The following is a 13,779-nucleotide window of genomic DNA, read 5'->3' on the forward strand; positions in this document are numbered from 1 at the left end:
CGGTTCCGCTCTCCCCAACCAGCTCGGCGGCGGGGCTTCCGGTCGGGCGGGTCCGCCCGCTCTCTCGCCCTTTGCCGGGTCCAGACACCGGTACGTCCGGGCGGGTTTTTAGTCTCCCAAGCGAGAGCGTCGCATTCACCCCCGTGGGTCTGCGGGCGCCCCAGACCCCAGAGGACCCGGCCCCCAACGCTTACCTGTCCCCCGCTCCTGTCCGTCCCCCATTCCAGTCCCGCCCCTCCCCGCGCCTCGCCTCGCGCGCACCGCCCACCCGCCCCGTTTCTCTGGGAACCGCTCCTTCCGCTCCGCCCGCCTGGAGTCCTGGCCTGATTCCGCGGCGTCCTTCCACAGCCCCTCGTTGTTGCATCCTCCTTGTGGTAAATGTAAATTCCCTTAAGATTTTCAATCAGTTCCACCAAATAAAGTGATTTGATTGCGTGTGCATGTGCATTTTTACAGACTGTATTACCACTTGTACTGATTGGTCTTCTCTTACACTTTAACCCCAGGTTCCGTTGCAAACATTTTTAAAGGGCTGGTTATTCTTCGTGAAATGAGTTTGGTGATTAGAAATCTGCAGCGAGTCATCCCCATCAGGAGAGCGCCACTTCGCAGTAAGATCGAGATTGTAAGGAGGATTTTAGGAGTGCAGAAATTTGACGTGGGGATCATCTGTGTTGACAACGAGAATATTCAGCACATTAATAGAATCTACAGAGATAGAAATGTCCCAACCGATGTGCTTTCTTTTCCATTTCATGAGGTAAAAAAAAAAAAAGTGTTCCTCTTCTTGTCTAGCCCACCTTACCAGAGTAAATTTCCTGTCTTTTTTTTTTTTTTTTTTTTTTGAGACGGAGTCTTGCTCTGTCACCCAGGCTGGAGTGCAGTGGTGCGATCTCGGCTCACTGCAACCTCCCTGCCTGGTTCAAGTGATTGTTTTGCCTCAGCCTCCCCAGTAGGTGGGACTACAGATGCTGGCCACCACACCTGGCTAATTTTTTTTTTTTTTTCCAGTATTTTTAGTAGAGACGGGGGTTTTAGCACGTTGGCCATGCTGCTCCTGAACTCCTGATCTTAGGTGATCTGCCTGCCTCGGCTTCCCAGAGTGTTGGGATTACTGGCGTGAGCCACACCGCCCGGCCTAAATTTCCCGTATTAATTATATTGTAGGCTAGGCTCCGTGGTGCCTATAAGTATATATATTACAGACATAATTTTTAATTTTAATTTTGAAAATTTTCGAATATACACAAAGGTAGAGAGAGCAGTATATTCAGCCTGCACTGATCGATGCCCGTCACCCAGAGTCCACAATTACACTGGTAAGCCAGCAGGAAAAAGAAAGGTGACAGCCGAGCGCGATGGCTCATACCCATAATCCCAGCACTTTGGGAGCCAAGGCGGGTGGATCACCTGAGATCAGGAGTTCGAGATCAGCCTGGCCAACATGGTGAAACCCTGCCTCTACTAAAAACAAAAAATTAGCTGGGTGTGGTGGTGCGGGGGAGCACCTATAATCCTAGCTACCTGGGAGGCTGAGGCAGGAGAATCGCTTGAACCCCAGAGATGGAGGTTGCAGTGAGCCGAGATCACACCATTGCACTCCAGCCTGGGCAAGAAGAGCGAAACTCTGTCCAGGAAAAAAAAAAAAAGAAAAAGGTGACTAGCGTCCACCCCCTTCCCCTCCTAATGCTCTCAGTGAATTAGAAGAGACAAGCAAAGTGCTTCTGCAATATTTTTGCAATTTTAAGTGGGATTCATTAATGAATATGTACACACTGGAAAAATTAAAACAACACTGAAAATAAACAGACGGGTAAATATTTCCAACAAACTCGATGTAATAGCAGTCAGGTTATTATCTACATTCTGTACATGACTTCATTCAAGGCTTCCCACATTGTAGCAGCAGGAATTGGAGCAATCCTTTGGGAAAGCAACTTGGCAAATCTACTGCAAGAGCATTTCAAACACACGTATCCTTTAGTCCTGTAGTGACACACCCAAGACAATAAACCAAAAGACAGAATAGGCCAGGCGCAGTGGCTCACGCCTGTAATCCCAGCACTTTGGGAGGCCGAGGTGGGTGGATCACGATGTCAGGAGTTCAAGACCATCCTGGCCAACATGGTGAAACCCCGTCTCTACTAAAAATACAAAAAAAGTTAGCTAGGCGTGGTAGTTACAGGCATTTGCCTGTAATCTCAGCTACTCGGGAGGCTGAGGCAGGAAAATCTCTTGAACCAGGGAGTCGGAGGTTGCAGTGAGCTGAGATTGCACCACTGCACTCCAGCCTGGCAACAGAGCAAGACTCCATCTCAAAAAGAAAAAAAAAAGAAGAAGAAAATAAAATGCTGAATCATGTAAAAATGTATTAAAATGTTAATTTATTGGCTGGGCCTATAATCCCAGCACTTTGGGAAGCTAAGGTGGGAGGATCGCTTGAGCCCAGGAGTTCAAGACCAGTCTGGGCAACATAGTCAAACCTTGTTTCTACAAAAAATAAAAACAACAATTAGCCGGGCATGGTGGTGTGCAAACCTGTAGTCCCAGCTACTCAGGAGGCTGAGGTGAGGGGATCGCCTGAGCTCAAGAAACTGAGGCTGCAGTGAGCCAAGGCTGCACCTCTGCACTCCGCCCTGGGCCACAGAGTGACACGCTGTCTCAAAAAAAAAGTTACCGTTTTCTGTAATAGGAAAATAAAAGGAGCATCCTAAATATCCAGCCATAGGTGACTGGCTTAGTGTGAACACTCCTTCACTAAGTGGACTGGTCTTTATAGTCTTTATGTGGAAAATGTGAGACTCTTTAGGACAAAATATCAAGTGGAAAGAACAGGAATATACAGTCGTGTCCCTGTGATGATTTAACTCTGTAGAAGTTGTGGATCTGTGTGATTCTGCATTGGGAGGGATGAAAGAAATGAAAAGCCATTTGACAAGGTGATATCAACCTAAATAACAAACAGGCTTTTAAAGGAAAGGGTGTTTATTTGGGATAAAAGATGTTTATTTGGGATAGAGCATTGCAGTGAAAATACACATGCCACATGCCATAGTAGACTGTGCATATTCAGGGAGGTAAAGGAAGGCAAAGGTTTTTTTTTTGTTTTTTTTTTTTTTTTTTGAGACGGAGGCTTGCCCTGTCACCCAGGCTGGAGTGCAATGGCACAATCTTGGCTCACTGCAACCTCCACCTCTCAGGTCCAAGCGATTCTCCTCCTTCAGCCTCCCGAGTAGCTGGGATTACAGGCACCCACCACCACATCTGGCTGATTTTTTTTTATTTTTTTTATTTTTAGTAAGGTCGGGGTTTCACCATGTTGGCCAAGCTGGTCTAGAACTCCTGACCTCAGGTGATCTACCCACCTCTGCCTTCCAAAGTGCTGGGATGACAGGCGTGAGCCACTGAGCTCCGCCTGGCAAAGGTTTTTAAAGGAAAAAAACATAATTGTTTTGAGATAATGATCCTTGGTTACAAAGATCAATAACAAGGTTAATGTCCGTCCAAGGTTAGACAGGCAGTTGCTAGGCAGATTATCCTTGCAGAAGTTTCTGTGTGTGTGTAAGGTTGTCATAGCCTTTGTGCAAGGTTGCAGTTTTGTGTGTGTGTGTAAGGTTGTCAGAGCCTTTATTGACAGTTTTTGTTATCAGGCATGAAAGTATGAGAATCTTCTCTTCATAGCTTTCCCCAGCTCTATTTGTCAGGTTTTTTGGTTTGTTTGTATAACCCTGATGGCTCCATTTTTATTCGGACAACTTCCTTTTTTTTTTGAGACGGAGTCTTGCTCTGTCAGCCAGGCTGGAGTGCAATGGCACAATCTCAGCTCACTGCAACCTCCGCCTCCCGGGTTCAAGCGATTCTCCTGCCTCAGCCTCCTGAGTAGCTGGGGTTACAGGCATGTGTCATCACACCTGGCTAATTTTTGTATTTTTAGTAGAGATGGGGTTTCACCATGTTGGTCAGGCTGGTGTCAAACCCCTGACCTCTTGATCTGCCTGCCTCGGCCTCCCAGAGTGCTGGGATTACAGGTGTGAGCCACCACGCCTGGCTATTCTGACAATTTTCACAATGGAAACAATTTAGGGCACTTGTGTACAGTTGGCTGGGCAACCCACCCAGCACAGGCCCAGCTGCTACCCTGGCCTTAGACATGCAGCTTAAGAGTGATTTGGGTGGCTGGTGCGGTGGCTCACACCTGTAATCCCAGCACTCTGGGAGGCCGAGGCAGGCAGATCACCTGAGGTCAGGAATTCGAGACCAACCTGACCCATATGATGAAACCCCATCTCTACTAAAAAATACAAAAATTAGGCCAGGCGCGGTGGCTCACGCCTGTAATCCCAGCACTTTGTGAGGCCAAGGCGGGTGGATCACCTGAGGTTGGGAGTTTGAGACCAGCCTGACTAACATGGAGAAACCCAGTCTCTACTAAAAATACAAAATTAGCCGGATGTGGTGGTGCATGCCTGTAGTCTCAGCTACTTGGGAGGCTGAGGCAGGAGAATCACTTGAACCTGGGAGGCAGATACTCCAGCCTGGGCAACAAGAACGAAACTCAGTCTCAAAAAAAAAAAAAAAAAAAAGAAAGAAATACAAAAATTAGCTGGGCACGGTGGCATGCACCTGTAATCCCAGCTACTCAGGAGGCTGAGACAGGAGAATTGCTTGAACCCGGGAGGCAGAGGTTGCAGTGAGCCGAGATCGTGCCATTCCACTGCAGCCTGGGCAACAAGAGTGAAACTCCGTCTCAAAAAAAAAAAAAAAAAAACTGATTTGGTCAGAGATCAAGTGCTTATTTGCCTTGGGAATAACCAGGATGAAACCTGTCAACCCATGGTTGGGTTACGATTCCTGTTCTCTAAGTCTGCATTTCCTCATTTTTTAGCATCTGAAAGCAGGTGAATTTCCCCAGCCTGATTTTCCAGATGACTACAATTTGGGAGACATTTTCCTAGGAGTGGAGTATATCTTCCATCAGTGTAAAGAAAATGAAGATTACAATGACGTCCTGACGGTAAGCGGGGATGCTGAAATCATACAACTCAGCTCAGGGAACATGGGCCTTGCAAAGGGGTCAAGATCACAACCCTGCATCTGTGTGTGAACGTGGGTACCGTAAGGGCTACTGGGGGAAGAACCTGTAAGCAGGGTGTGAGGAGCACCCAGGCTGGGTAGGGACTGCATGCCTCATGCCACAGTTGAAGGAGGGAGAGAACATGCTGTGAAAACACAGAAGCTCCCGGAGAAGCCTTCTCAGCTTTTATCTCTGGAGTAGAGCAGACTGTTGAGCTAACACAGACCTGCTGGATCAGCTTCTTTCTGAGCTGCCAGAAGTACAGAGGTTGGAGCCTCCACCACCTTCCAGATCTGTTTCTCCTCAGTGTAATCCGCCAATGGGCTCTTCCTGCCCACTGCACAGACAAAACCAATTCACTGCGACTGCGGTATTGCAGTAGAGAAAGAGTTTAACACAGAGCTAGCCAAGCAGAAAGACTGGAGTTATTATTCAAATCAATCTCCCAGAGAACTCAGAGACTAGGGTTTTTATGGGCAATTTGGCAGTCAGGGACTAGGGAATGCATGCTGCTGATTGGTTGCAGACGGACTATAGGGTGTAAATGATATTTGTCCCCTGAGTCCACCTCTGGGTGGAGCCACAGGATCAGCTGAGTCATGAGTCTCAGGTCCAGGTGGAGTCTGTAGGTTGCCAGAACTCAAAAGTCTGAAAAACATCCCGAAAGACCATTCTTAGGTTCTACTGTTGATGTTATCTTATTGGGGAGCAGTTGGGGCAGTCACAAATCTCATGACCTCTGGCTGCATGAGTCCTGAGCAGCAAGGAATTACAGCAAGGCAAGCTGGGGAAGCAAGGCCTGCTGGCTGGTTCTCCTCAGGACACCTACATCTGAGCAGAATTCAGGCCCCTTCCATCATCCTAAGCTTGTGGCCCTTCACAAGCTTTACAGAGGGGGTTTCGGTCCTGAGCAAGGAGGGGATTCGTTTTAGGGAGGGATGATTACTATTCTTGATTTAAAGTTAAACTCTAGATTAAATTCCTCCCGTGGTTAGCCTGACCCGTGCCCAGGACCGAATGGAGTCAGCCATGCCGGACTTCTCTCACTGTCATCATCTTTGCACAGGTGGTTTCAGCAGCTTGATGCCAAAAAAAAAAAAAAAAAAAGGAAAAGTATTCTGAAAAGCCATGTATGAGTGAACCATACTTCACTTGGCCTCCTTTGGCTGAGCAGCCATGCCCTGAATCGTCCTTGTGGATCCAAGTGCATCCCTTTGAGGCAGAGCTTCCCAGCCAGACCCAGTGTGAAAGGGTGGGGCGGCCACACAGGAACCTATGCCCCAACTGCTCCCTCCAGACCTGGGTGGGACTTGCCCACCATGCACACCCTGCTGGGGAAGAGGGAGTTTCTGAGAGTGACAGGAAGTGGCCCAGCCTGAGATTCGGCCCTGGGATCTCTGTGGCCAGCAGCTGTTGGGGGGATGTGGACATCTGCTTCCATTTTCCCCAGACCTCCTAAGATTCTGTTCCCTGGTCTGCCCCTGGCATTTCTTCCTTGGGCCCAGAGCCCTCTCTGTGGGGCTCCCTATTACCCTGAGGGGAGGACCAGCCCACCACCCCAGGACCCCATCCTCATAGCCACAGGCCAGGCCAGCTCTGCTCAGGGCTGGCTCTCAGCTGCACTCTCCATCTACCCCAACTTGTCCTCCATGTCTCCAGGCACCTCACGCCAGCCCCAAGGATACCCACCTCCCAGACCTCCCTCCTCCCTCCCCCCAAACCCCAGGGGAGTGTTACCCCTATGGCCCCAGTGGCTCCATAAACCCCCTTGGTGCTGTTCAGGGTCCACAGGCCCTCCCTCCTCTTCCTCCTCTTCCCCCAGCTCTGAGCTCCATCTGGGCGCCCCTCCCCTGTGGGCTTTAATCCAGCCCTGTCTCCAGGGGGCCATGGCGACTGTGGGTCTTCCTGACTCACCAGCAGCTGCACCTCCCTCTGCCTCTGCCTTCATACCTCTCCACTCCCTGTGCTGCCTGTGCACCAAAGCTCTACCCAGAGTGTTCAGTAAAATCAGGGGCCACTGGAGGCCCCATCCTCTGACTGGGGGTTGGGCCTGGGGTGTGGGCTGTGCCCTTGCCTCGTCCCTCTTAGGGCAGGGAGGCCACCCCTGGCCGGTGCCCCACTACCCCCCCACCCCGTGGCACCCACCCCTCCTCACTTCTTCATAATCCACCCCCCTTGCCCATTGCTCCTGCAGCTGGACAGTTCCATCCTGGGGGCCCCTCCCCAGCACAGTGCTGGCCCAGACAGCAATCCACATTGACTAAAGAGTCTGAAAGGGGCTTGCTTGCTTTCCATTTTAGATGGAAGGGAACTGAAGCTGAGTGCCTGTAATTCCTGCCCAGGGGTCTCATAGCAACCCTGGGGTCCTGCAGCCACATACCAAGAGCAGCCTGTGGCCCTGGGGTGTCCCTGAAGGGGCAGGTTCCTGTGGGGTCCTCCTCTGAGCCGGTTTAAAATTATTCTGACAGGTGACGGCCACCCACGGACTCTGTCACTTGCTGGGCTTCACACACGGCTCGGAGGCAGAGTGGCAGCAGGTAAGGAGCCCATCCATCCCGCTACCGAAGGGGTGCGTGGGGGAAGGAGGCTCCCCCAGGCCCCTGCCAGCCCCCACCCTCCATCCTGACCGCCCCCGCAGGAACTGGACCTCAGACCTGCCCTTGTAAAAATGACACAGATGTTTGCTTTCAACACCCTGCTCCCCAGATACTTACAGCTGAATGTGTTCACTAAGGAAAGCGGTCTGAGTGCAGAGGCCGAGAGCCACAGCTGACACTAGCAAGTGGCGCTTGGTCAAAAAGGTCCAATCAGCTAGAGACTAGGCCAGACCCAGGGCGGAGGCGGGAGCTCTGCCTGAAGTGAGTTCCGGGTTGGTTTCCTCCAGACCCACCCGCTCCGTCTGCGGAGGCCCACGTGAGCGCTGGTCCACATAGTTAACACGCATACAATCCTGTGTTGGCGAGCACACTGCTTCTCTGAGTCATGAAAAACCTTTTTCATTAAAGAAATAAAAAGTTTGGCCGGGCGCAGTGGCTCACGCCTGTAATCCCAGCACTTTGGGAGGCCGAGGCGGGCGGATCAACTGAGGTTGGGAGTTCGCCACCAGCCTGACCAACATGGAGAAACCCTGTCTCTACTAAAAATACAAAATTAGCTGGGCCTGGTGGTGCATGCCCTGTAATCCCAGCTACTCAGCAGGCTGAGGCAGGAGAATCGCTTGAACCCAGGAGGCGGAGGTTGTGGTTAGCCGAGAGATCGCGTCATTGCACTCCAGCCTGGGCAACAAGAGTGAAAGTCCGTCTCAAAAAGAAAGTTGGCCAGGCGCAGTGGCTCGTGCCTGTAATCCCAGCACTTTGGGAGGCCGAGGAGGGTGGATCACTTGAGGTCAGGAGTTCAAGATCAGTCTGGCCAACATGGTGAAACCCCGTCTCTACTAAAAATACAAAAATTAGCCGGGAGTGGTGGTGGGAGCCTGTAATCCCAGCTACAAGGGAGGCTGAGGCAGGAGAATGGCTTGAACCCAGGAGGCGGAGGTTGCAGTGAGCCCTCCTCCCCTCCCCTTCCCGCGCCCCCTCCCCCCTCCCCCCTCCCGTGCCCCCTCCCCTGCCGAGGCCCCGAGGCCCCGCTGATTCTCCCAGCCTGTGGCGGTTCCTGCACTCGCTGAGCTCAGGTTCTGGTGAAGGTGCCAGGAGCCGGATCCCGCCCTTTGGCCTGAGCTAGAGCCGCGCGGGCGGCCGGGTTCCCCCAAACCCTGTGGGAGGGGCGTCCCGAGGAGGCGACCCCTTCCCTGGGGAGGACCAGCGCGCTTCCTTCCTTCCAGATGTTCCAGAAGGAGAAGGCGGTGCTGGACGAGCTGGGCCGACGCACGGGGACCTGGCTGCAGCCCCTGACCCGGGGCCTCTTCGGAGGGAGCTGAGGGTCGCGTTCCTTCTGAAAGCGGGACGGGGGAGGGGTGGAGGCTGCGGGGAGCGGGGGTCGCACACAAATAAATAACGAATGAATGTACGAGGGGAACCTCTTCTCATTTCCTTCACGGCACATCGGGTATTTTTCATTATTGTAAATAAAACGGTTCCGAGCCGTGGCATCGAGAGGGCGTCTGGAGTTCAGGGAACGCGTGGCCCCCGCCCGGGGGCACCGCGCAGCGCTCGCCTCTCGCCCTTCAAGGGGGTCCCTGCCCCGAGCCTGCGCCCTTCCCGGGGGTCCCTGCCTGGAGCCTGCGCCCCCGGAGAGAAAGGGGCTCCAGGGGCTTGGGTGCCGCAGCCCGTCCTACCGTGAAAAGGCTTGCGTCAGTATTTCCTGCTTTACCTCCTTATTCGAGTAAACCCTGAAGTTTCAGCGCCAGTGCACGCGTCTTCATCAGGGCAGCGCATCGCGAGGGCGCTGGTTCCCGGAGCCTCCGGGCCACGGACACCGCTCTAGCCAGGGCCACGGCAAGGCCTCCGAGCAGCACCTCAGAGACCTTCGTGAGCCCTAAAACCTGGGGCTACTACAATTCTGATCATCTGTTTGTCCCATGAAATGATTTAGGGACATGAAAATGTCTTCCCACTGGACTTGCGTCCTGTCTTAGCCTGGACTTGTCTCCTTGGGAACACGGGCCAGGCCCGTCTGTTCCTGAAGTCGCTGCACCACCGCGCCCTTCGATGGAGAGCGTTCTGTTTACTGTGAAACATAGCTTAATGTCGAAAAAGTACTCGTGAAAATAGAAAATGGAGTCAGCTTTAATCCAAGCTTTTTTTTTTTTCTTTGACACGGAGTCTTGCTCTGTCGCCCAGGCTGGAGTGCAGTGGCATGATTTCGGCTGACTGCAACCTCCGCCTCCCGGGTTCAAGCCATTCTCCTGTCTCAGCCTCCCGAGTAGCTGGGACTACAGGCGTGTACCACCATGCCCAGCTAATTTTTATTATTTTTATTATTTTTTTATTTTTAGCAGAGACAGGGTTTCACCATGTTGGCCAGGATGGTCTCGATCTCCTGACCTCAGGATCCACCGGCCTTAGCCTCCAAAGTGCTGGGATACAGGCATGAGCCACTGCGCCCAGCCTCTCTCTTCATCCCCTCTGCTGTAAGGGACTGCTTGTGTCTTCTGCCCTTTATATTGGTTTTTCTTTTTTTTCGATTTGGAGGTATTGGTTGGAAGTATTTATATGTATTATTGAACACGACCCTGTTCTGTTTTGTTTTGGAGACAGTCTCGCTTTGTTGCCCAGGCTGGAGTGCAGTGGCATGATTTCCGCTGACTGCAACTTCTGCCTCCCAGGTTCACGCTATTCTCCTGACTCAGCCTCCCTAGTAGCTGGGACTACAGGCACCCGCCACCACGTCTGGCTAATTTTTTGTATTTTTAGTAGAAACGGGGTTTCACCGTGTTAGCCAGGATGGTCTCCATCTCCTGACCTCGTGATCTGCCCACCTTGGCCTCCCAAAGTGCTGGGATTATAGATGTGAGCCACCATGCCCGGGCCGTTTTGTTTTTTGAAGGTAGAGTCTCGCTCTGTTGCCTAGGCTGGAGTGCAGTGGTGCAATCTCGGCTCACTGTAACCTCCGTCTCCTGGGCTCAAGCCATTCTCCTGCCTCAGCCTCCCGAGCAGCTGGGACTACAAGTGTGCACCACTACGCCCAGCTACTTTTTGTTTTTGTAGAGACAGGGTTTTGCTGTGTTGACCAGGCTGTGCTTGAACTCCTGACCTCAAGTAATCTGCCCGCCTCAGCCTCCCAAAGTGCTGGGATCACAGGTGTGAGCCACCACACCGCGCCCGGCCCATTCCTGTATTTCTTTTTTTTTTTGGAGTGACTCTCCTGCCTCAGCCTCCCAAGTAGCTTGTACTACAGGTGTGTGCCACCACACCTGGCTAATTTTTGTATATTTTAGTAGAGACAGGGTTTCACCATGTTGGCCAGGCAGGTCTCAAATTCCTGACCTCAAGTGATTGATCCGCCTAGGCCTCCCAAAGTGCTGACATTATAGGTGTGAGTCACTGTGCCTGGCCCCAACCCTTTCTTTCTTTAGGGAATGTGAGCAAATGCCCTTCTGACCTGAATCTGAGGAAGAGCAGCTGCCCATGGCCCAGGCAGCAGCAGCGTCACCTGTTGCCCGTGCAGGGTAGTGTCCTGCTCTAGGAACCTGGTAGTTAGGAGTGGGGGCTCACGGGTCACCGCTGCCCAGCCTGTCCCCAGCCACACTGCCCTGATTCTGGACCCTCTTGCAAGCCAGAGTGTCGTCAGAGCAGGTCTGTCCTCATCCTTCTGCTCCCGGAGTCACCTGGCCCTTCACGTTCTGTGTGGTTCCAGATTCAGCTCCTCACGTGCCAGGAAGAATGTGGAATCTTGACTGGAGTTGCATTAAATCTGCAGATCTGCCAACCCCGTGGAGGCTCTGACCCATGCGTATGTGCTGCCGTGGTCCCTGGGTCATCTTCAACCTCTCTCAGTGAGTGTCACCCACCTTATCAGGTGTACAGGTGTGCACAATGTACCCTGAGCCCCCACCTACCACCCCCCCTGCTCTCCTGACCACAGGCAAGGAGGTGTGGCCATGAGAAGCCCCCACTCCTAACTACCAGGTACCAGGCACCCAGACCCCAAAACCCCTGCCAAGCAGCCCAACCCCACTTTCAGGGCCTGCTCTGAGCTCTTCAGCCTACCCAGGGGGACCAAGGTGGACCAAGGGGGACTGTGTATGGGGTGAGCTCATCCCCTGCCCCACCCTCGGGTGTGACCCCACCCCTCCTGCAGGCCAGTCAAGGCTAAGCCAGCCCAGCTGTGCCCTAACCAGACACTCTGGATGCCAGAGCCTTTCATCCCCGTGAACCCAGCAAGACCAGGCCATCCAAAGACCACCACTTCCTGTGACATGTCTTCCCTCTGTTGTACGAAAAATTCTGTTGAGAAATATTTAATAGGCCGGGTGCGGTGGTGCACGCCTGTTATCCCAGCACTTTAGGAGGCCAAGGCAGGTGGATCACGAGGTCAGGAAATCGAGACCATCCTGGCTAACATGGTGAAATCCCGTCTCTACAAAATATACAAAAAATTAGCCAGGTGTGGTGGCGGGCACCTGTAGTCCCAGCTACTCGGGAGGCTGAGGCAGGAGAATGCTATGAACCTGGGAGGCGGAGCTCGCAGTGAGCCGAGATCACGCCACTGCACTCCAGCCTGGGCGACAAGAGCAAAACTCTGTCTCAAAAAAAAAAAAACTGGCCGGGCGCGGTGGCTCATGCTTGTAATCCCAGCACTTTGGGAGGCCAAGGCGGGCGGATCACGAGGTCAGGAGATCGAGACCACGGTGAAACCCCATCTCTACTAAAAATACAAAAAATTAGCCGGGCGTGGTGGCGGGCGCCTGTAGTCCCAGCTACTCGGAGAGGCTGAGGCAGGAGAATGGCGTGAACCCGGGAGGCGGAGCTTGCAGTGAGCCGAGATTGTGCCACTGCACTCCAGCCTGGGCGACAGAGCGAGACTCTGTCTCAAAAAAAAAACAAAAAAAACAAAAAAAACTGTAATAGAAGGAGAGAGAAATGCCATGCTAGAAAGTCACCGTGAAAAGAGGAAATGGAGTCAGAGCTTTAGTTTGAGCTTTTAACGAGAGCACAGAGTCTCTGGAATCACCTTCAAGAGGCACGGAAAAGATGGTTCTGAGAGAAGTGAGTGTTACTGCCAGTAGCTGCACTGGGCCCTTCGGTGTTCACACCTGTCCATCCATGTGAGCACCACGTGGCTCTCCCTGGGGAGCTCTGAGGCCAGGTCAGCCAGAGCAGAGGCCCCTGCAGCTCAGTGGCAACTCTCTGGTCATCCTGTCTCCTACCTGCAAATTTTCAAGGATGGAAGCACTGGGACAGGGTTCCTCCTCGTGCAGAACTTCAGGAATGAAAGAATCTGTCCTAATAGGGGGTGAATGAAAGTTTATGGATACTACTTAAAAATATTTAAATAACGTTAAAAGAGCAAAGAAACATAATTGCACCAAAAAAAAAGTAACGAAAAGAAATAGTCAAGGTAGCCATCCACCTGGTAAGAAACCCCATAGCACAAAAGGAAACTGGACTAAGGAGAGTGAGCTGCCCTTCCACTGCCCAGCACTCACCTTTGCTTTACAGGAACAAGAGCTGTGCAAACCAGCATGTAGAGATTTCTGCATTTATAGCATTAGCACTCTCCCTTTTTTTTTTTTTTAACTCAAAAGGGATCACGTCATACACAGCTTGCTTCTTTCACTTTTTTATTTCTTGAGACAGGGGCCTGCTCTGTGGTCCAGGCTATAGTGCAGTGGTTCCATCACAGCTCACTGCAGCTTCTAACTCCTGGGTTCAAGCAATCCTTCCACCTCAGCCCCCAGAGCTGCTGAGATCACAGGCGCATATCACCACACCTGGCTAGTTTTTTTAATTTATTTTTTGTAGAGACGGGGTCTTGCTATGTGACCCAGGCTGGTCTCGAATTCCTGAGCTCAAGTGATCCTCCTGCCTCAGCCTCTTAAAGTGCTGGGATCACAGGCATGAGCCATGCACCCCTACTTCTTTAGTGGGAGTCTGTTCCACAGCTGTGGCAAACAGGTGTCCCTAGTTATTAAATTCGACTTTGTATTTTTTTGTGTGGTATTTTCCCCATCAGGATGTTCACACTTCCATGTGGCTAAAGCTATTGATTTTTCTATTCTGGCTCCTGAGCTGAGATTTTCTTAAACTCTTTCTGGATGAAATCTT

The 13,779-nt window shown here is 52.1% G+C and overlaps 2 protein-coding genes across 6 annotated transcripts in view; one reads left to right on the plus strand and one right to left on the minus strand.

The window, feature by feature from the left end:
- Positions 1-256, minus strand: part of MCM3AP (minichromosome maintenance complex component 3 associated protein) — a 51,751-nt gene extending 51,495 nt beyond the window's left edge. The window contains exon 1 of the mRNA XM_030806341.1: positions 195-256. The gene's annotated coding sequence lies outside the window, so the exon portion shown is untranslated. The remainder of the gene's footprint in view (positions 1-194) is intronic.
- YBEY (ybeY metalloendoribonuclease) lies at positions 5-13,758 on the plus strand. Of its 5 annotated transcripts, none has more exons than XM_030806345.1 (6): positions 11-90; positions 507-760; positions 4,886-5,014; positions 7,543-7,611; positions 11,369-11,507; positions 13,688-13,758. In XM_030806345.1, exons 2-6 carry the CDS (start codon positions 551-553, stop codon positions 13,756-13,758), a joined length of 618 nt encoding a protein of 205 aa, XP_030662205.1. In that variant the 5' UTR covers positions 11-90; positions 507-550. The 5 variants fall into 5 exon arrangements, with proteins under 5 accessions (XP_030662209.1, XP_030662205.1, XP_030662208.1 ...); XM_030806350.1 differs by lacking the exon at positions 11-90 and adding an exon at positions 244-380; XM_030806347.1 differs by lacking the exon at positions 11-90 and adding an exon at positions 283-374.
- The last annotated feature ends 21 nt before the right edge of the window (positions 13,759-13,779 follow it).

The sequence above is a fragment of the Nomascus leucogenys genome, chromosome 25, assembly GCF_006542625.1.
Source record: "Nomascus leucogenys isolate Asia chromosome 25, Asia_NLE_v1, whole genome shotgun sequence".
NCBI lineage: Eukaryota > Metazoa > Chordata > Mammalia > Primates > Hylobatidae > Nomascus > Nomascus leucogenys.